The sequence below is a fragment of the Phycodurus eques genome, chromosome 13, assembly GCF_024500275.1.
Source record: "Phycodurus eques isolate BA_2022a chromosome 13, UOR_Pequ_1.1, whole genome shotgun sequence".
In the NCBI taxonomy this organism is placed as follows: Eukaryota; Metazoa; Chordata; class Actinopteri; order Syngnathiformes; family Syngnathidae; genus Phycodurus; species Phycodurus eques.
Window position 1 is genome coordinate 5,755,605 of NC_084537.1, and position 24,319 is coordinate 5,779,923.

A 24,319-nucleotide genomic window follows, 5' to 3' on the forward strand; every position below is an offset into this window, starting at 1 on the left:
CTACTGCTTGCCAATGCCTACTGAGAAAGAAAGTATCTGTTGTAAAGCGCTCCGTTTCATTCCTGCCGCTGCCCATGGTGCTACGTTTTGCCCGACTGTTGTAAATGTATTCAGTAATAACTGAGTAAAGTTGTATGCGTACCTATTTTACTATTTTTCACTGCTAACTCAGTGTCCGGTGGCGATGGTTTGTTTACAACAGCTGCTGCTGCTGCTAAAATGGGCTGATCAAGTGCCTCTTGTCTTTCGCATCTTTTTGCTCGGCATTCGCTCATCTAACTCGGCCATTTAGGCTCCTTGTGAGGAAAGATAGTCGGCACTGCATTGGATTTAAGCTGTCGTTTATACCCAGACACACCGGTGAGCTCTCTCATGAGCTGGGGGCGATCAAAGGCTTCGAACAACCGCGGATCTTTCGGCAGCGCAACTCTTCCGATGCATCCTTCCACCGTTTCCTCAACTTGATCTTTTTGGGAAAGCTATGAATGCTTACCTCCTTTTTTGCATTCTGTGGAAATTGCATCACAAAGCGGCGCAGTATGGCATTTCTAAGTCTTTTCACTGACGATAAAAGTTGTTCGCTAGTGGCTAGCTTAGCTAAGCGGAGAGCAACGCTTCTACATCATCATTCCCAGAATTCTTTGCGCACGCTAAACATGGCAGCGACAGTGTATCAAATTATGGTCTAAACAAACTCGTTTTTTTTAACTTATAGGAATAAATTATAAATATATACCACTGTATTTCAGTAGTAGTGGTCAGTAGTTGGAAAATTAAATGTATTTGTAGTTTCAATCGGAGTTCACTGTAAGACCTATAGCGTGTCTATGGAACTTCTTAGGGAATGAACACCATATCGCATGCGTTAGTCAACTGGTGTACGGAGTTGCCGAGCCGGCACACCACATTGAGGTTAGGGTTAGTTACCCAGTTAGCCGCAGAGGTTTGGGCGGGGTGGGGTGGTGGGCAGGTCTGCTAGGCACAGCCACCATCACATCATCACTGCTCTCCGGGAGGTCACTCCAGTGCTTCCCCCCCCGACGTCGGGCAGAAGTGAAGAAAGTCATGCCCCCACAGACACTGGAACAGCAAAGATCCCCACTCCATACATGTCCTTTCACCATGCAAATCGGTCTAAAATGTGAGAAAGAATAAAAGGGAAAATTCAAATAAATGAGTGAAAATAAATAAATCAGTAAAAAAGGGAAAAAACACAAGTACATCAATGAATAAGAAAAAAAATAAAGAGATTGACAAATAGAATAATAATTAAAGAACAACCTCGAAAACAAAGAATGCAGAAGTCAAAAGTTTACTTTTACACTTACAAAATAGTCGTCTTATTGTCAGATGGCACCATCCCCAGGCAAAGGAATCAAGAGTCTAGATTTAGCATGTTGAGGAAGGGTGACCAGCTATCTACGTATATATGTAATAGATTTTTTCGTTCTGCTGATATTTTTTCCAACGCAATATATTCTATTATTAATTTCGAAATCTGGATTATGCCACATTGGGGAGAGCATACTGAGTGCCAATTGAGGTCCTGTAGATTCTGAACTTTGCCACCAAGCCGTTAAGGTGGATGCGATTATTGGGTTCTTGAAGCATTTATGGCATTTAAGACTTGTGGAAATAAATGGGAGTTTTGGGAGTTTGATGTTGTTGCAGTCTATTTGTTCCAATTCTAGCCAAGCATCACACTCCTCGTTGTGGTGCACCCATTTAATGAGGTATTGTAATTGGTTAGCTAAATAGTAGTGTTTAAAATTGGGAACATTTAGGCCTCCCTCCTGTTTACTTTTCTGAAGACTGGATAGACTGATTCTATTTTTCTTATTTTTTTGAATAAAAATGTATTACAGCAGAATCTAATGTTTGAAACCATTTAAATGTGGGCTTTAACGGAATCATTGAGAATAAATAATTTATTTGAGGTAAGGTTTTCATTGTTATTGTGGCTATTCTTCCCCGTAGTGATATAGGCAAGTTATTGCAGCATATTAAGTCTGCTGAGATTTTTTTTTTCTAGAAGTGGTGTGTAATTTAGATTGGTTAGCTCTGTGAGTTTTGGCAAAATATTAATACCTAATTACTTAATGTTTCCTATAGGAATAGGGTCATCTGGGATTTGATCTGCAGGAGTCCACGTGTTTGCTGTTATTGGGAATATTGCTGATTTTGTCCAATTGATAGAGTAATCTGATATTTGTGGAAACATTTTAATGAGATTGAAGACTGCCTGATGAGAATACTTGGGTTCCTGTAAATAAAGAATAATATCATCAGCATACAGATTGATTTTGTGTTCAGTCACTAACGAGCAGATACCTTTTAATATTAGCATTCTGACGTATAATGGCAGCAAGAGGTTCGATGAATATTGCAAATAGAATTGGTGAGAGTGGACATCCTTGTCTAGTTCTTCTTTGTAAAGTAAAACTTTGTGAAGTAATCCTATTTGTGGTGACTGTCGCTTTTGGCGAATTGTGTAATGTTGCTATCACATGTATAATTGAATCTCCAAAGCCAAATTTGCGAAGTACTGCAAACAAGAAAGCCCAGTTAACATTATTGAAAGCGATCTCTGCATCAAGTTACATGATGATTGCATTGTGTTTGTTGTTTACACTGTGACATGCTTGTGGAACTTCTACCTGTAATGAACCCTGTCTGGTCATAGTGGATTATCGACGGGAGTACCTTTTCAAGTCTCGCTGCGAGGGCTTTCGAGATAATCTTGATATCTACATTAGTCAGTGATAAGGGCCGATAATTAGCCGGGAGACTGGGGTCTTTACCTGACTTTAGTAATAATTTAATTGAAGCTGTGTTCATATGGCTACTTATTTTACCTTTATCGTTTATCTCCTTGATTGTTCTGAAAAATAGAAAATGTACCCCGCCTCTTGCCCGAAGATAGCTGGGATAGGCTCCAGCACGTCCGCGACCCGTGTGAGGATAAGCGGTACAGAAAATGGATGGATGGATAGTTCTTCTATCTTCTGAACCAAAATGGGTACTTCTAAAGTATTCACGTGTTGAGAATATTTTTAGCTTTCACATGACATGAATGCATTATTTTTGAATAAGTGATGCAGGAGGTCAATTCCACAACTTTTTAACGTTTCACTTCCAGTCCTCTTATAAACAAAAACATTGTTAACCTTATGTTGCATGAAGTTATTTATTTGTCACATTGACCCTTTGGTCGGACATTTTGACAGTTGCTTTATGATAAAGTATGGTAAAGGTGCCTAATGTTGTGGTGTAAAAAAAAAAATGCACAAAATATGAATTGACAAGTGCACGTATGCAACAGAAAAGCAAGTTTACTCGAGATGGTCCATTGCAAACACAATGTATGGGCAAACAGGTGGATTTAATCAGGAGCGTGGTGTGCACACAAAACACACAGACACACAGCTTGCGGAAGTGTGGGTAAACACAACTAAAACAACTTACAAATCCAGGAGAGCATGCACACAAGCTGTCTGTGGACCGCCCCCAAAAATGCAAAAATCTCTTTCTCATAGCCCTGCTCTTGCCACTTGACTTTACTCAAATACACATTGGCATAAACACACAAATAGACATAGACATATCCCCCATTGTACTTCTCATCATGCTTATCATTTATCCGTCTTACATATGTTTGACCACTTGGCATTAGAGATGCCAGTAAGTAACACGTTCTTCTAATATGACCACTTTTTTGTGTTAACGAGTAATCGAACGCGTTACAATTTTGAAGCAAGAATTCAGATTTAAGTTAATTATTCAAGACTTTGCACATTACTATTGCGGCAATAATGAGTTACACAAGGCAAAGGAGGGGCTCTTTCGGTTTGCTAAAAGGCTGCCGCAAACCAAGCAGCCGAACCCGAGGCTGCTTAATGCTGACTGCTTTGCTGAAGAACTTCAGAAAACATAAGAATTGCCACTATACCTGTAAGCAACGTAAAGGACATACTGTAACTAAACATGACAAAAGATACACTCACGGTACATAGAACAATACTCATAGTTAACAAATAATGAATAGATTCAATAAACTCATTATGGAACTCATATAATAAAGGGCAACTATTTACTGTTCAAACCGAGCTGTTAGTCATTCTGCAGAATCATCAAACCACAATGCATTGCACGCTTAACATGGTAGGTTAATATTACAGCGTAACTCCAGTCTTTATGTGGAACTAAACGAGCAGCAACAATCATAAACTACAATTTTCAAGAACATTTCTAATCCTTTTTTATTAGAGCAGCTTCAGACTCCTCCCTAAGTTAGGTTTTGGTTCATCCATCCATCCATCCATTTTCTACCGCTTATCCGAGGTCGGGTCGCGGGGGCAGTAGCTTTAGCGGGGACGCCCAGACTTCCCTCTCCCCAGCCACTTCATCTAGCTTTTCCGGTGGGATCCCGAGGCTTTCCCAGGCCAGCGGAAGGACGTAGTCTCTCCAGTTTGTCCTGGGTCAACCCCGAGGTCTCCTCCCGGTGGGACGTGCCCAGAACACCTCACCAGGGAGGCATCCTGGAGGCATCCGAATCAGATCCCCCAGCCACCTCATCTGGCTCCTCTCAATGTGGAGGACCAGCGGCTCTACTCTGAGCCCCTCCCGGATGACCGAGCTTCTCACCCTATCTCTAAGGGAGAGCCCGGACACCCTGCGGCGGAAACTCGTAGATCGACCGATAAACATTCCAGTAGGAGTTGGCAGAAATGTAGTCTTGCTTTCAGGGGCGTGTGTCCACACAACCAAAGTCCGCAATAGCTCTCAAGTTCTGACCTCTGGATGAAGTAAATCAAAAAGAAGTGTGCCAGCAAAGGGTAGTGGACTCTTAGAGTTAACAGATTACTGAGAGCTCAAAGGACTAGTGTGCTGTGTGTGATCTCAATATCCTTCTACCTCATATGAGTCACTCAAGGACAAGCAAAGGGTCACACTGGCAGAGGACACCTTAGTTTTTTAAATTGTATTAAGATCACAGTTTTATGGTTATCCATAAGCATTGAACCGATGAGTGAAATTGTGGATCAGAGGTGAAGGATTTGGATTAGTGCTTGACGCATGCTTTATTGATTGAATTACGCGCATACAATTCAAGTCAAAGTGAGGCTGCGGATTTTAGTAAGACACCCTTTATTTTGCCCACATGGGACGCAGACTGACGCTGGTGTGTTGCTTAGTGAATGTCAATCTTTACCAATTGATTGCTGATTTCAGGCTACCTATGCAGGGCCGAGATCTGCAGTTCCTTTTGCTTTTAATTGTTCAGTACAAGGCCATTCCCGCACAATGTGCAGTAGATGTGACAATGTTTAGTATTCCAAACATGTCTACCCTCTTCTCACTGCTCTGTCTCCCTTTTTCAATCACCCTCTTTCTCAATGGCTCAATCATGGGCAGACATATTCAAAATGTACACACTCAGCCGGCCACACTTTTGAAACATGCAGAGATATGTAGACATTATTTATTCAGAACAGCTAGATTGAATATGACCGAACGTGATCTGTCGTGTCATCCAGACCACAACATAATGGGCTCATTTACACAGGGAAGGTGATCTATGTGTGATGCATTTGTCTGTGCCATTACCCATAACAATATACAGTATTGTGCTCTCAGACTACTTGTTTTTCATGGTCTGTCATTTGCTTTTTTCCAGGAAGGCTTCTTCACACATCCTATCCTAACTACACTATACGATATTATTTACATTATAAATACAAAGTCAGGAAAACAAAAAGGCTAGTAATGTACCTCAGTTGTTTACGTGTGTAAAACACTAATAGGGTAAAAAAAAAAAAGAATATATAATATTTTTCTCAGTCACGTTGGTACAGTCTTCAAATAATTGTTGCAAAAAAGTAGGTGCATTTCTCAAAACAATTTGTAGAAATAGAAAAACACCATGGATTACCTAGAAAAGCCAGTCTTTCGCTCAAAATCCTGTTTATCTCTCAAAACTAATTGACTATGTCAATGAACATGTCAGTGCCATCAGAATGGCAGGCCCTTGAGTCATTGTATATGGATAACACAGTCAAATTGTGTTAGTCACTTATTCTTCACGTGCATCCTAGAATTGGTGTTTGGGTGGGGGTTTGATGGTTGCCGCAAGATTAAAAAAGATATCATATTTTGTGCTGTAAATGTGTATGTCCAGTGTTTTCCATTTACTAAGTGTATTTCGAAGGTTGTTACAGAATGTGACTGCAATTACAGTCCAATATCCTAAAATAACTGTTGAAACATAAAAAGATGAGAAAGCACTAAATTACCAGAGGGTTCATATCACTTTGCAATACATATAGTAATGCACATAGATGAGAGGGAGAAGGGGGAAGTGGAGTTCAATGCATTACGCTGTCCTCTGGCAGTGTAAAGCAGCAGAACTAAGGAAGAGTTCAAGGCAAATCTGACTCAGCCTTTACTAGAAGCTACAAGCTTACCCAAAAAAGGAAAATTGGGGATAAAGAAAGTGGGCCTTCCTTGTACACTGCCAAAAAAAAGCCTCTCTAGAAGGAAGCAAAATGTCCTCAAATTTGGTCAAATTGTTTTATTTTGAGCAGAAAAAAAAAAATCTACCTAGCGGTAAGCTTATAAATATAGCACCTTTAAGACAGTAACAAGTCTTAAAATTAGAAAAATTTGCTCGTTACAAGCAAGAATTTTAAGAAATGTTTGTCTAAAATAAGTGGTATAGTTTCATGTTTCAAGAATGTCTTACCGTAATTTCTCGTGTATAATGCGTACCCATGTATAATACGCACCCCCGAAGTTGACCTCAAAATTCTGTAATTATTCTGAAGATATGCACTTTATTTGAACATGTAATACTTTCTTTTTTATTGATTTGCTCTTATTTTGAAATTCACCGCCCTACTTTTATTTATTAAATTAGAAAACACACAGTTGTGCTCATATGTTTGATTACCCAGGTAGAATTCGTAAGATTGGTACAATTCTTTGAAGAAAACATGAAGGGGCAGGTGAAACATAACATTTTATTTAATGGGATTGAAATTTAACAGTCAAGCATTTCAGAAAAGGATTAGCATTAAACAAAACATAACCATAAGGAAATGAATGATGGTTGTTGTTCAGGTGTATTAAAAAAAAAAAAAACAATGTTTCACAAATTCTGCCAGGGTATGTAAATTTATGAGCACAACTGTATATATATGCAGTCAAAGTACCCCTGTCACATTGGAATGAAAGTGTAGTCTACACCTTTTTCATAATCACTAGGTGACGTATTAAAATGAAATTGTACACCTTTCTCATAAACTCTAGGTGGCGGTGACATTTTGGAATGAATGTGTACAGCTTTTTCATTACCTTTAGATGGCGGTATACATTTATAAAATGTGAAAGGTTTTTCCATTTTCCCCTATACCTACGTATAATGCGCACTATTGACTTTTGACAATTTTGGAGGGGAAACAAATGCGCATTATACACAAGAGATTACGGTACTTAATTAAAATAATTTACATACCACTTATGAATTTAGTATGCTTCTTACAAGCAAGAAATTTATGATATGTAGGAAATGTTTGCTTAAAATAAGTGGTACGTTTTCATTATTAAATATTTTTTTTACTTAGTTTAAGAATTTAAATCTTACTTGTGAATTGTAAACAGTAAAAAAAAAAAAAAAAAAAAGGCTTGTAGTAGAACACATTTTCTTGAAATAAAACAATTCAACCTTAAATCTAAAACGAAAAAAAGTAAAATTAGTCCGGGATTGGCTGGCGACCAGTTCAGGCTATACCCCGCCTCTCGCCCGAAGATAGCTGGGATAGGCTCCAGCGACCCTAGTGAGGATAAGCGGTACAGAAAATGGATGGATGGAAGAAAAGTTTAGAATAAGACAGTTTATTAATTTTTTTTTTTCAGTTTAACATGAATTGGAATGTAATTGCTTAATTCTGAACACAACCAACAACCACGTTATCTCACTTGTTTATTTTTTTTACTGCCCCTCTCTTAAAATGTACTTTTTTCATTTGCGTTACAGGAACAGGTACACGCTAGGTTAACCAATAGTGGGGAAAAAAGTTTTAACGTGATTTCTCTTTCTTTTTTGTACATAAAATAAATCTGCCATGTGGAGACTTACAGTATATTAATTGTGGCTTCCCTTCACACCCTTTGTTAATAGTTGTATTACTGTTCATTGTGTTAACAGAAATAAGTATATAATACATAATTACTGTTTTTTTTTTTCTTCTTAATTGTATGAATAATTTTGCCGATGGGTGGCCTTTTTGGACTTGAGTACCTGCCTCCAAAAATGTCTGTGCACTTGCCTACTAAAAACAATAACATTCATCCAGAAGAGCAAGTTGAAAATTACACTATATACTACATGGAAAATATTTGACAGTCTTAAAATAAACTATATTTTCATGGTATGCAATTATAAGTCATGTAGCTCTGATTCAACAGAGTTATTCACATTTAATTGTTTGTGCGGTGCAAAAAGAAACAGCCCATTCAAACTTAAAATGGTGTAATTTCCTAAATTGAGAAGTTGTACAAACTTAAAATAAGAAACAAGAAAAAAAAAGTATTGCTCTTCTGTTCTGGATTTTATGATTCTTGCCTGTTACTAACAATTTTATCTTAAATTAGCTATAATTTCTTATTCAGTAAAAGTTACATATTTTTCTTTCATTCGAGATAAATCTTCTAATGCAAAATTTGCTTATCAAGATTATTTTTCTTTTTAGGCTTAAAATAAGAAAAATTTCCCATAAAGAAGTCTTTTTTTTTTTTTTTTTTTTACTTTCTTAGAAATCCTTTTTTTGGCAATGTAAACTAAAAGCAGCAGGTGTTTCCACAGGACATTAGTCAGATCGCTGAAATCCCGCCCTCATTTTCTATCTTTGAAAGAGTTTAGTAACTCTTGTGGTGTTCTCATGCTGCAAGATATGATCATGCCCAGCTGTTAAGAACTGTTCATAGGCCTAGGTGACACATGTTTAATTATGGATTTTACAGTCTTTTGGAGGCAACTTTAAAGAATATTGCCCTTTTGGATTGTTTTTATGAAAGAGGATAATTCTGTTCTGTGATAAATTAGAGGTTCCTGGTGACGGAGGCCAAGATATTATATTATTATGTGGGGGTCGAATACAAGCATCCGGCTTTAACGGCAGGTCACGTGTAAAGTTTGCAATATAAAGCACTGGTGTCTATGAATATTTGATGCATAAAAACTCTCATTTCCGTCAAATGTAATTGCGCAAATATAATTCTAATTTAATTGGCATTTTATTAAAAGTAACTCAGCAGTAAACTATTAAGAATAAAGTTTATTATGAACTTTATTAGTTTAAAAAAATGCTGATTAGATGTCAAAACAAGTTACTGCACCAAAATAAATTGCTGAAAATATTACTAAGCTGCATAAATAAACAATGAGAACATTTATGTGCACAATCTAATGAGGTTTAATACGGGAGCTGCATTAAATATTCTGCTCTCATGAGGATAACATTATATTTCAGCGGACACTGTCAAGGGATATTAATATAGAAATGTGTTCATTATTGTGATTGTAGTTTGAAATCGTGTACAACTGCACTTCGTCCTACTGAGAACTGTTTCAAATGTTTGAACTACATGAGGAGAGCAAAATATCAGAAATTGCCCACAGGAAGAAAATGCAGTGAAATTTTACATGACTACAAGCTTAACTACAATAACAAACACATTTCTCTGAGACTTTCAATCAAAACCTTTAATATTCTCCAGGTATTCTGCGCACAGCTGTCCCTGACATGGATAGGGAGACCCAGGACCAGTACCTTGTGGTCCTCCAAGCCAAGGACATGGGAGGCCACTTAGGAGGATTGTCTGGAACCACCACCATCACGGTTACCCTCTCTGACGTCAATGACAACCCTCCACGCTTCACTCAGAGTGAGTAACTTCAGCAATTCAGGCTACCTCCGCAGGGAATGAATAACAGAATCTTGGCTATTTGGAACCATAGATAGAAATGCGGATGTAAGACCTGCCTCTCACCTCGCCCACAATCTGACGTGGATGCTTATGACTTCAGACAAGAATTCACCTCGTTGGAGCAATTAATTATAATGTGAGGTGTGACAACAAGGTCATGTTTGTGCTACATTAAAGTTTTTGTTTTACAGTTGTTTGCAAAAAACACACACTCAGCGTCATATGGCGACGGCTCAAACAAATTGCTTTGTTTGTTTGTCCGCACCAGCGGCCAGAAAGGTTCTTCAACCTTTTTGACCCGCAAGTCCTGTCAGGAGTTTCACAGCAGCAGCCAGGTAGAGGAGACCTCCTGCAAGGCAATAAGATGTCTCATCAAACATTCAGTCATGGATTCCAGTCTTCTGTGCAATAATAAATTAGCTATCACCAGCTCCTCTTTTTGGACCAATTTAACAAGCTTCCTGAAAAAGTATTTTATGTATACCGACTGTGCAACTGATTAACTTTGTATTAATGTATGAGGTAAATATGATGTCTATTACTCATTAGTTTGAAGCGGAATCATTAAAGTTGGAGTGCAAGACAATTGTAATCATCCAAACATTTGGATTATTCGATGTGACTGACCTAGTTGGAGTAGACTGTTCAACTTCTTTAATACCCGGAAGGACGCTGATATTCTGGTTAGTGAATTCTCTTTAAAGCTCGGCACTGGTATACGCTAATAACTACATTTTTGGCATGAGTTTCTTTAAAGTTGTCTTCTTGATTTGCAAAGACCTCCACTAGAAGTTTTATTTCAAAAATTTGAGGGGCATGAAAGCAAACAATAAATTCATTCCATCGGGAAATCATTTGAACATTGAACTTCATTGGTTTATTAGCAACCATTTTCTGACTTGAATCTTAATGCTAAATCAGGAGAATAAAAAAATAAATAAAATTGTTTTAAAATATTAAGTAGCAACATGTTGCCAGCCGCGTTGATGTTTTGCACATTTCAGCTCCTTTTGATTTTACGCTGCAAAATTTCAAAATGATCTGCTGTCAAAACTATTCAAAACGTCTCTTTTTAGACCCATTTAATGAATCAATTCTATCTATCTATCAATTTTAAGATGAGTTTGAAACACTATGACTAGTTGTATGCTCCTGGCAGCAGAATAGCAATTTCCCATAATATTTTTTTAAAGTTATGTTATCCAATCTTTTGAATGCAAAAAAAAAAAAGAAACACGTGCAAAGGAACTCAAATGCACACTCAAACTAAGCGGAAGATGCAGAACGTATTTTATGTGCGTGTTGCCGCAGTTACCATGAAAAAGTCATTTCGTGATTTTACTGATTATTTGATTTTAAAAGTAACTCGTTCGATTACTTCATTAGTTACATTCAGCCGATTCTGACAACACAGCCTCAAAATTAAAATGACAACTTCGTTTGCCAATACTTTATTGGAAGTGCATTTTAAAGTGCAAGTTTTTATTAAAAATAAAATAAAGACAACCTTTTTGACTCAACATAAATACTTTTTATAGTTTAAAAAAAGTATATATAATGACAGTCAGACTTCACTTACCATCAATGGGCTACTTGTTTTTATGAAAAAATAAAATAAAGGCAGTCTTCCCAGACGAAAGCTGCTCCCATTTTTGTCAACACCAAAGCATTTGCTATCAATCCAAAACATTTGAAAAATGAGCCCCCCCAAAAAAAAAATCTTCCCCTGAAAACGTTGCTCCTTGTTCGTCATTGTGATCATTGCATTGAATGTAATGTGCAGGCATCCTTGTTATTTTGGTTTTCGTGCCACCCACAAACACAGAATGCGCTGACACTTTACTCCCACCAACTTTCTGTCGTATCTACCTGTTCATATCTATCGGTGGGACTTTCTCTGTCAGCTTTAATGTAACCGCACAACTTAAAATGTTTCTTCAAATTTGACTTTGTGTTTTTGAAGCAATATAACATATTGTCGACAGCGCGGAGTGTAGAACGAACTTCAATATTTTCCTTTTTAGCTGACTGTCTCAAAATAGTGACAGCTCCAAAACGCGAGCCTCTGTTCATCCTCCATTGCCGACGAACTGCTTGTACACGTGCGTTGTCCTCGTGTTGAAAAAGGCGACTTAGCGGATTAGGAGTCCACACCTGTCTTCCAGTGAAAATGTGTGGCGCGTTATGAAGCACAAAATACGACAACTGTTGAGCAACTGAAGATGTATAGAACGCAAGAATGGGAAAGAATTCCACCTACAAAGCTTCAACAATTACTATCCTCAGTTCCCGAATGCTTAGGACTGTTGTTAGGCCTACCGCACACCGCGTGAGGCGGTCGGGCCCAACTGGACTGTACCATCTTCGATTGGGTATATGGACGCCCTGAATGGTGAGCCTGTAAAGGCGTTTGATGCGTACGGCTCACATACATTTTGGTCACAAGCTTTGCTTTTTTTTTTTTTTTTTATTGACAGCCATATTATACATTACGAATATAGTTAATTATTGATGTAGAGCACAGAATATTGATGCAATATTTACTCCAATTATTTGTCTTGGGGCGGCGTGGCAGCCCCAAGTTCATGTGTCTCTCTAGCTTAAAACCCGGAAATGTATTTTTTTTTGCGCGAATGAAAGCGTATACGCATTTTGATTGGCTGTAAGCTGCTACGCTGTGAAGTACGTGCAGGCGATTCAAATTTTGAATCGCGGCAAAACCAGTGGCCAACTGATAGGCCCGCTCATGGCACATTGCGCCGCAGTTTAGTTGCGTACGGCCATGTCGCCCGGACAGACTGTTTAAAGGCTGAATGGTGAAATGAAATCAAATGAATTAATCATCTTGTCTTTGTAATAATATATTCAACTGAATACATTTGAAAGGCATTTGCAAATCTGTTTTTATTTACAAACACACATTTTACACAACATCCCAACTTGATTGGAATTGGCGTTTGTATTTCGCAGTACAGTACCCTGAATACACTACGTTACTTGCATCTCAGTTAGCTTCTTTATGGGGATTGGAGAGTACAAAAAATGTGAGATCATTTAATTCAATGAAAAATGAGCACCCCATGGCCAACAGCGAAACAACATTATTTAGAATATTTGAAATTGTATGGACATCCAAAGCATCGTGTAGCACTGCACGCTGAGTCAAGAGGAGGCTTGGCGAAGGATTACAACTGGGCGGCTTGTCTGTAGTGCATCCGACTCCTGGCTTCCTGCCAAAATTGCACTAATGATGTCCTGCGGTGGGCCCAGTGCTTGTCAAATTGAACCCCCTTCAAAGATGGGGTTTTGGACTGCTGAAGTTTCTTGGAAGAAATCTGGGCTTACTCTGATCACTGTGGTGGATGAGAGACCTCGAGGTGGCCAAAACAGCTAAAAAATGTTCATGTTCCCTTGAAGGACCGTGATGAATAACTGCATGTATGTGCTTTAATTGCTCTCAATGTATTCAATAGAGGTTTTGTGTCATTTCAGATTTGTTTTCTATCTGCCGAGTTCCGTGCTCCTTTGTTTGCTTCTTCTTTGTGTGTGTTCTATTGTGCATTGGTCTCTCGCGCTTGCTCACACACCATCAAAGCCCGCCATCCCCATTCTACTCAATTACACACCCGGGCTTTTTCAAAAAAGACACCGTCAGATCTAGCCCTCATGCCTCCCAAGGTCAGCATTGCTGATTCCTTGTGACATTTACAAGAAGGAGAGGATTACATTGGAGCGTACAAACCAGGTGTCAGCCGTACATGATAGCCTTAACAAGATGAGAACGCATGTCCTGCGTTGTGGGCTTTTTACAACACACTAAAACCTCTCCCTCATTCCAAGCATGATTCCACGAAACGTAGTGGGTTAGTTGTGTGAACAGTTTTGAAAATTCTCAAGGGATTTCTTATGCCCTAGAGGAGGTTGAGTAGCAACAGAGGAAAAGTAGGCTACGGTAGGTAGTTTTCGGTTAAATGATAAGGGAAAACTGTGGGATATTTTCAGAAGCTTCCTTTGGGTCTCATTATCAAATATCATACACCATGTTCCAAATGTGTTTGGACAGCCAAATATTTTTGAAATATAAGCCCTGAGTTCCTTTCTGGGTGGCTTTCAAATGAGTTGGAAAAAAAATACAACTTTTAATTTGATCTTCACTCATATCAAATGAGCTTTTAAAAGCTAAAAGCCCCTTTTGAACAGGCTCACTGTAACAAATATTGAGAGAAAAATGAAAGTTTTTGAATTAATCAAAATGATTCCAGACAAAAGATTATTTTAAGTCTCTATCCCAGAAATAATCACTTGATTCTTGTTATTTTCCACTTACTGTATTTTCAGCAATTGGCCTCATTTTCCAGTCGCATTTCATTAGCTGACAATGTTTAACCAACATTATCTCCTTGAATTGTTGTTAACAACTTAGACGGATGTTAAGAATTTAGCGAAAGGGAAGTTTCGATTTGTGTCTCATTCCACATCAGCTCTTTGCCTGATTAGGGTCTTAATTATGGGAAAGCGGTGTTGTGGAATACACGGCTGGATAATTGTCAGAATGTAAGCAAGCGCGTTGGGCCTCAAATCACATTTCAGACTATCATTGTCTTGTTACAAGGCTTCGGCAATGATGAGCGCTTGTGTGGCTGCAAAAGCAATCCATAGGGAAATCACAATGATGGGAGTTCACGGTGTCGTCCTGCTTTGTCGCGAGGCGACTGCGTTGACGGGCAAAGTTGGAATCTAATAACCAAGTCATTTATTCAGACATAGTTTTCCATGTTTACAATGTCTGAATAATTTATGGCCACATCTTCTGTATTGCTAAATTGCCTGCAGGATTAATTGAAAGATACTTGTAGCGTTGCACCTAAGAATAAGAAGCTGACTTAATATAATATAGAGGGCTTTCTTCTATTATCTAACAAATGTAAAAGTGGGTTATTTAGAAGGATATCCAATCTATGTAGGAAGTAACTAAGTGGAATTAATATCATCAATTGTGTTTTTCCCTTTTGACATTGTTGTGTGGTACCTCTGATTATCCATTGTCCACAGCAAAACAAGACATCTCATTTTACATTATTTTCTTTAGCAATTTCTGGAGTGAACTGGAAGCAAGACAGCATCAATGCAATGAAAGAAAAGCAATGGGGGCAAGCAAATCTTTCACATCTAAGAATGTAAAAACAAATATGACCCAGTTCTTCTTGGTGCATGAGAGAAATCCTAATATTTCCCTTTTGAGAAAAAAAATTTATTGTCTACTGAAGCACAAACCTTGGTATTTGCACTGTTTTGCTTATAATAGACACACATTTATGTATCACACACAGCAATAACAAAATAAGAACTGATAAATAAATTTGATATAACATCAAACTCAATAATATAACACCCAACTCAATCCTTACGCATCGTGGAGTGTTTTAACAGAGACAGCTGGATGGATGGATACAAGGAGTAAAAATGTTACAATCACGTCAAAAACAATTTGCACACCTGTATCTTGCTTGAAACTGGCTTGAGAAAAACTTGGTGTGGGACCATTTATGGGTGTACCCCGCCTCTCGCCCGAAGACAGCTGGGATACGCTCCAGCACGCCCGCGACCCTAGCGAGGATAAGCGGTACGGAAAATAAATGACTGAATGAATGTTTGGTAACAGTAGGGCAGAGCTGAAGTGAATGGCTTGTTTTCTCCATATTCTGTCGTTGTATTGTGCCATTTTTATAACTACTTTCCAGTAGTAGCCTCAATTTCCAGTTCCAAACACACTGTGGCACTTTTTCTTCGAGGTTCAAGTTGTGTGCTCAGCGATGCTCTGCTGGGTACCTAAGGTTGGAACAAGTGGTTATTTCAAGTTACTGTTGTCTTTTCTATCAGCTCAAACCCATTTGGCCATTGTTATTGGACCTTTGCATGAAAAAGGTTATCCAACTGTATTTTTTCAGTTTCAGGTATTTTATCATCTTCACATTCTTCTCATTTTAAACCAAAAATGATGTTTGTGTTTGAAAATACCAGTAGATCACGACTTGCTTAAGTACTCCAACAAGAATTTGGGTATTCAACATACACCACTTATAGTAATATTTAATTTGCACCAACTACATAGGGCAAACAAAGGTTGGTCCAGGAAGAGCATGTACTGTATTTGATTCTGAGTCAACATGACAATGACAGTGATGATAGCATCCTTGTTTGAGTCCATTGTGACATCCGATTATTGTAGCTTTTAGACTGAAGAATTTAGTTTGAACTGAATATTACTATATGGTGCACTTTTAATTTACCTGGTATTACACTGTGCAAAGTAATCCTTTTATATACTGTACATGCCATTTCGATTTCCGTTTCACTGCTCCAGCCTTATTGTACCCCTTCAGTGGACTGGTCAATTTATGGGAAGGCGATTTTGATGACAAACTCATGGTTCTAAATAGAGCATATAATATTCACTCATTTACAAACCTGATCAGCACTTTGGAGAACACAGTGGTTTATTGGTGACCACATCTAACTCAAAAGTCTGAGGTTTGGGGTTTAAAGCTTGGCCTTGGCCTTTCCTGTGAGGAGTCTGCGTGGTCTCTCCATGCTTGCATGGGTTCTCTCCAGGTATGACGGCTTCCCCCGCATTCCAAAAACAGGTTAATTGAAAACAATAAATTGCCCACACGTGTGAGTGTGAATGGTTGGTTGTCTACATTGCCCTGCAGTTGACTAGTGACCAGTCTAGCGTGTACCCCGCCACTGGCCCAAAGTCTCATGTGGCTCACCTGAAACCCTAGCAGTGATAGAGATTTTGAAGGACCTCTGTACCTTTCCTTCTAAGCTTCTAGAGAATAGTTTAAAACATATGTTACTGCCTTTCAAATATTTCACTTAATTTTATGAGGATCTTGGCTTTAGGCGGCACGGTGGCCGACTGGTTAGAGCGTCAGCCTCACAGTTCTGAGGACCCGGGTTCAATCCCCGGCCCCGACTGTGTGGAGTTTGCATGTTCTCCCCGTGCCTGCGGGGGTTTTTTCCGGGCACTCCGGTTTCCTCCCACATCCCAAAAACATGCATAAATTGGAGACTCTAAATTGCCCGTAAGTGTGCATGTGAGTGCGAATGGTTGTCTGTTTCTATGTGCCCTGCGATTGGCTGGCAACCAGTTCAGGGTGTACCCCGCCTCCTGCCCGATGACAGCTGGGATAGGCTCCAGCACGCCTGCGACCCTAGTGAGGATAAGCGGCTCAGAAAATGGATGGATGGATGGATCTTGGCTTTAAGCTGAAGCCCTTAATTAAAAAGAAAATGATGATTCAGAACCACTATGCTCTGTGTGAAATACAAGGAAGTGAAATGCCACTCATTATATGCTTGTACTTGGTTAAATGTCAACATCGGATGTCTCCTCTCTCCCAATCCCTAAGATCTGGGCTGTCAAAGTAAGTTCGACAAAGGGTAAAACTTAAATAGATTTTGTCGTGGCAGTTGGAAGAGCTCTTGTTTACTCTTTATAACTATGCACACAGAAACTCCCAGATGCATCTGGAACCTCGTAACTTGTACCCCTGCGAACATGGGCTCCTCGGCTACTTGTGCAAGAGACAGGAGCCATTTTGAATGTTGATGCCGTTTTCAATCAGCCTTGGCTTGCCAACAGTGCTGCATAAATATAATGCGGGTGCATCACTCTTTCAGGGCTTTGATTGATGCAAAGATAGATGGGTTAACAGATGACTACATAGGTTGCGCTGATAAGACCAGTGTCATTTTATGTGCGGAGGAGTTGAGGGGTGGTGCGGAGAGGAATGTGATTAGTTTGATCAGCACCTTGGCATAACTATGTTGAATTAATTCATGGGATTGAAGAAAAGGAGTGAGGCACTGTTTACAAGTTAATATACTGCAGGAGGTGCAATTGTTTTGTCTATTCTGATGTCGAGATAGGCAGAATACAGAGACTTACAAAAATGTGTGTTAAAATTGTCAAAGAAGACAAAAGAGAATGACAAAGAGGGATTGGGTAATAAATAAGACTCAGGGGGAAACCCAGAGACACTCGATATGCAAAGACGAAGATATGAGAAGAAAGGTGGCGAGGTAGAGCAAAGAATTAAGGGAGTCAGAGGCATAATGATGGTATTATTGTATACACTTTAGCAAAAATGTAATACATATCTCAAAGTGGGATGAGCTAAAAGTGTATTCAAAGCATATTGCATGGCTTAAAGTGAGAAAAATCACGACACCAGAATTTTGGCTGATTCATGCTTCACGGTCCCACTATATTGCAGATTTTGATTACAGTTGTTACTCTATTTTTTTATATGGTCTAGTGTATATGGGTTAAATAAAAATGTCATTCATTTGGAAAAAGATACGAAGGAAGCTAAACGCCTGTGTTCACTTCCGGGTTAGTCCGATTTACGCTTTAAAGTTAAAATCACACTAATTCGTAAAGGGGCACCACGTCACTTTTTATATGTATAAAATTTAGGGAAAGTGACGAGAAACCTTTTTATCAGTCTCATATCTAAAGGTTGCTACATTTTATTAAATACGAGTGCTAGATGACAGAGGCTTGCTAAACTCAGAACACACACAAAACACAACCAAGAGTGGAATTTTATAGACTATTTACTGACATCTACAAGGGAGCTAGAGGGAAACACACAAAGGGGTCTAACTAAAGAAAGAAAATAGACATACGAAAAGGAAACAAGAACATCGTGTGTTGGACTAAAGTTAAAAAACGTGAGCGTTTAATGCGTCCGGTGCGGACGGGAGAGAGAAAAGACAAAGTTGAGATTTTGTCTGAAGCTAGTAATTTCCCCAAAATTATTAGGCACTAATATTGTACAGTCTGGTAAACACTGGTGTGTTACTCATGAACGCAGACCAGCTGGTGGGTGGTGGAGGTCTCTCTCAGTCGTCTCGGGAAGCACGGAGACAGGTTTGGTCGAATGAGAAAAAGGATGCAGAAAAATGAAACAAAAACAAAAGAGGTGGAAGAAGAAAAATTGTTGTGGGTCACGCCTCGTTGGGAGAATATGACGGTCTCTCTTCCTGCCTTTTCAGGGACTCGCTAGCAATTTCAGAGCAATCACACTTGGCTGGAAGCGAACCTGGTACTTTAGTATCAGCTGCTCTGATCGCCTAGCGGTGGCCCACGGAGAGGCTGGGAAGCCGAGTCTCCATCGCCAAGGCCCGCGGTTACCAAGCGCCGTGCCCGAACAAAGAAAGGAGAGGGGGGAGGGGTGGCCGAGGCCAGCCAGGACACCAAGAGAGGAAAAACAGAAAAGAGAAGCAAGAAGGCGGGAGTCAGGAGTTAAATACCACGGGGGTGTGTCGGAGAGGACTGAAGACCAGACAAGACCACACCCATCAGCTTGAATCTAGTCTACAATTTTGACCCATAAAATGGGTTTAAAAACATATATTAATATAAAATACCCTCAACAAGACAGAAAAAAATCATATGCCTGATTTCTGGAACCACACCGGAGTACTTTAAGCCATGATAATGCCGTGAATGATCTCTGGAATAAATAGCGAGAGAAGCGAGAGCTTCTGATGGAATGTTGAAAACCCTTGTGGTTGTACAATTTGGAATCTGTCCAAAACCTTGGAGAAAATGTGTCTCCAGTATGTAGAAAATACAAAGATCGACTTGGCATATGAGCCTTTATAAGTCTATGGGCCATGTTAAGTCAGAAAAGGTGCACAGCTGCGCATATTCTCTCGTCCACTAAAATTAATGGACTGCTGATAAAGAACAGTAGGCACACCCGCTTTTCTATTGATATACTTCCAAACATGCATTCAGTACAGTAATCTGTTTAAATCACTCTTATTGGATTTATTTCATACAGAATTTTTAAAAAACATGCTCTCCTTCAAAGTGTAGCATTTCAGACAGAGTGGTGCGCATATCTCACTCCGCTACAGAAGATATTTTCATATTCAAAGTGTGCAATATTTTTCATGACATTCACAAGTCTCAGGACAACTCCATGCTCCATGAGTTACAGCCAGCCTCAGACTTCAATGAGTCATGCCTCATTGGTGGCTGCGCAAATATTTCCAGGTTACTCATGGTGGGTGTGTCAGTAGTCTGGACGGGAGAATGCGCATATAGATGGAAGGGATGCAAGCCAGATCTGTTATAAAAAAGACGAACGGGAAAATATGGCCCTAAGTGAGCACCTAATATATTAACTCTTACAAGCATTTTAGCGGCTTTTTATTTGGGCCCCCTTGATCCACAGCAGAAGGGCACCCCTGGACTGGCTGCTAGTCAATCAGAGGGCACACAGTAGACAAACAGCTCTTCACAGTTACAACACTCGCTAATTTAGAAATTAGAGTAATAGTACTAATAGAACTAATGCATCCTTTCGGAACGTGATATCCATACCTGGACCATCATCCCTCTGTGATATTATTGTGTTACTATTATTATTATTTTTTTTACAATAACAATAAAGATATCAGTCAATTACATACAGTAATGTTCCCTTGACCCTAAACCACAAAGTCTGTAATCAGACATTTACCTTTACTTAATTAATTAATTAATTCCAATCCTAACCAGTACTTTCTTCACCACAAATCAGGGCTCATGACTTATGTTCCCAATTAACAGGTCTTTGGTCGAAAATGTGTCTCACACACACACACACACGCACATTCTCACTCACTCACTCACTCACTCACTCCGTGTGTGCTCTTTCCACATCCAGTACCCTTGTGTCCCTTATCCCCATCTGTTCCTGCTTTAAAACATACTCGGCACACAATCATTTTAGGTAGTGTGGCAGAAAGTGTCGTGGCAGAGAAATCCCACTTGTCAAGCCATTCATTTCTCAGCCCTACCATGAACTGTATTCAATCGAAGCTCTTGTCTGTATTGTCATCAAGTAATTATCTCCTTTCCTGGTGTTAATATTTAAAATAACATTGTTAAGTTAAGCATAACACATTATGCCATGTTACTTTTGTTTACCCTACTCCTCCCTTCAAGCATGTACCGCTGCTGACCTTGGTGTAGTCACATTTTGTTTTATTTTTGTTGTGTTTTATTAGTTTCATTAATAACCCTTAAACATATCTATTAGTTATTATTGTATTGTATTGTATTGTATTGTATTGGAGTATTGTCGTGTCTGGTGCATCCATAATAAATTATGGTTAAATGGCAAAAAAAGAATAAATGACAAGTAATGGGCTTGTTGAGTTAAGGGGCAGGCTTGTGGCCCAGCACACTGATTGCTCGTGCCTCGTCATGACCATCAGCCACGTGCTGACGTCTGCCATTGTTTGGAATGGCACGATAAGGGCCAGAAAGCTGGCACTCTTTAAAATGCATGAAAGTAAGTCCTGAGGGCAAGTGCAACAAAGCGTGAAGGAGGGAGGAAAGAGACAACGTAATGGAAGGATGGAAGGAGGGAAAGGGTAATGGAAAGAACAGAAAAGGGGAAAGCTAATGGGTTGACAGTGATAATCAGGCGTACTGAAGTGCACGTCAATTTCACACAGAGATGACTGGATGCTGGGAAATTGGTTTTCATTGCAGGTTTTCATTGCTTTTTAGAAGCCAGTGGAGATGTGTGTGTGTGTTGACACATGCACATTTCTAGATGGACACATTGCGAAAAGCAAGGAGTCTGGTCTCACCCATGGACCCATTTTTTCCTATGATCATTAAGTGCGTACTCAACAGTAGGCCATTCAAACTGGGCTTTAGTCTACTTGTTAACTAAAGGTCAATACTTTTACCTGGAGTGAGTGCTCTGATTAATAACCTTCCCCTCCTCTGGCATGCTTGGAAGAGGTGGTCTCTGGTCCATCTTAACCACCACCTGCATAATATAAATGATTACATGGTCAAGCAATAGAAATATGCAGGATCACAAGGGTCACATGCACATAATTAATATGATTGCTCTTCTCGGCTGTCATTCATGATAGCTGCCACCTTGCACAATAGAGATTAGAAAAACCTAAAAATAAACCACAGTTAAAATAAAAGTCCATGTACATGTCATGGTTATTACGACCGCTCCAGCTGGGGATGACAGCCATCTTGCACAATAGAAATTTACATTATGTAGCAAATCACGACCCAATTTTAGGGAATGTAACCTTCAAAATCACTTTTATGTCCTTGGAAACACATGTATGTCATATTTTCAAAATTAAATAACCAGTAATTACACACGCAGCGCACATGGAGACAAACCACCATTCACACTAACATTCACTCCTATGCAACATTTAGAGCCTTCAGTTAAATCTGGGGCGAGCAGTTGAAAATCACTGGTGTGAAGGGATATTTCTTTATTACTGGCAACTACCATACTCACTGGCCACAACATTAGCTACACCTACAAATGCTCTTCTGAGATTCAAAAGGAAAGAAAAACTGCAAAATTGTATTCACATTTTTTAGTGTGCAGTTGTAGTTTCAAGGGCTGTAGAACTGCAACACAAACACAATAAACATTTTTAAATGAATATCTACTGTATCTGAGAGTGCCAATCCTAGCTGAGCATTATTAATCCTTAAATGGGGATATTTTTTCAAAAAAAATCCCCAGCTAAACTCAATAGCTGCACGTCTTCAAAATTCTGTGACTGGAAAGTGTGTATAAGTTCACACTGAATATGTAAATAAATCTTTGCAGAATCCATGTGACAGCGCACACACATATTTCACCAGTCTGTTAAATACAGTAGTCCACATGCATTCGTGTAAGTCTCCTACGCACGGGGGAAAGACATTGTTCAGTCAAGAAAAGCCTTTCCAGACAGAGATTGCTCCCTTATATCATAACGCACAGTTGGGCCTTCCATTGCAAAGCCTTTGCCCTGGAGTCAATGGTAGCACATTACAAATGGCCGCTTGGATAAATTCCTCTATGGCCTCACTCCGGCTTGGTGGGAGTGCTGCTGCAGCCCACTTAACTGCATTGTGTGTGTGTCCTTTAAGTGCATGGGCATTTAAGTAGCAGGTCAGTTGTTCTCATGGGTTGTGACTTTTTGTTCATGACCCCCTCTCTCTCTTCCTCCATCTCCCTCTGTTTCCTCTGCTCACATCCACATGCAGTGTGGTTAGAGCTGCACTAAATCGGCAACTGCGTTTCTCTTCAATGGGATTTTCTTCCTCAATCCAATAGAGCCTGTGAGGGGAAAATTCATCGTGCAGTAATCGCCACATACAACAAATTGTTTCCAATCGACCTACAATCAAGGTAGTCCAGCTTTATAAAACCCAAAAGGGTCTTAAATTCTCCACACTTTTCCCAGATCCCATGCTTCTTTACTTGCCACAACTGTGGAAAACCTGGAAAATGTAAACCTTCATTAAACCCGACAAACGGGGCCAATTCTCTTCCAGTATACTGTATTAGCTCACTTAGAAATTAAGTGAATACATCACATCTATTTTACAGCAGCAGGCCTGGCCTTTGCTCTCAGAGAACACACATGACGGAGACAGGGTGCGAAGAGACTGTCTCAACAATTTTAGATGTTTTGGCTTACTTCATCTGACCTGGCAGTGTGCCCCCTCATGCAGAATAATAGGAGCTAAAGCCATTCTCTATTTGGCCGAGCCATCAGAGAGCGGAAGAGGAAGTGACTTCCATGTTAATAGGAAGGTTCCCCTTTCCCTCTCCTTTCCACCAGTCCATCCTCACTTTCTGCCTGTTAAACACATACACAGCACCACTCGCTCAGCGGTCATTGAACACTCACTTCTTCTGTTTCTTGTCCAGCAAAGTTGCCTTTCATCCTCAGTCTGCTTACTACTCTTCTTCCTTCCCTTCCTTGCACTCTCTTCCCTCTGTCTAGACTTGCTGGACTGAGAGCGGCACATCCCAACAGGGTATGCTGGTTCATTGCAAGATGTATCACATCATTATGTGTTTGGGAGACTTTTATCCCTGTGTATTTGCTTTCATTTACTGTACAATTCTAAACTACTGTCAGTAGTTTAGAATTGGCTGAAATTGGATAATTCCCATATGCAGTGGCGCAGCGAGAAACTACGTGCGACTGACTCTTCAACAGCCAAGATTGAAAATGATTACCAGAACTTCAACTACCGTACAATTAAAGGGCCTATCTCAGTGGCGGCGAAGTGGCGACTCAGGCTAACTCAGGAGACCAAATATTGCTTGCGCTCTCTCCAGGGTGACGTCTCACAGTGACCAATTCGCCCAGAAGTCGTCACGACCCCGCAGAGACGCTGCTGAAATGTTGCGGAGATATCGCCGCAGAGTAGCGGAGACGTCGCTCCAGTCGAGACTTGAAACAGTCTCTTAAAGGTCTCTGAAAAAAA

At 39.7% G+C, this 24,319-nt stretch overlaps 1 protein-coding gene across 4 annotated transcripts in view; it reads left to right on the top strand.

The window, feature by feature from the left end:
• LOC133411656 (uncharacterized) overlaps positions 1-24,319 on the top strand; it is a 181,242-nt gene that overhangs the window by 102,371 nt on the left and 54,552 nt on the right. For all 4 annotated transcript variants that reach the window (XM_061694256.1, XM_061694260.1, XM_061694257.1 and 1 more), the window contains one exon: positions 9,778-9,945. In XM_061694256.1, the coding sequence (XP_061550240.1) occupies positions 9,778-9,945 (168 nt within the window). The remainder of the gene's footprint in view (positions 1-9,777; positions 9,946-24,319) is intronic.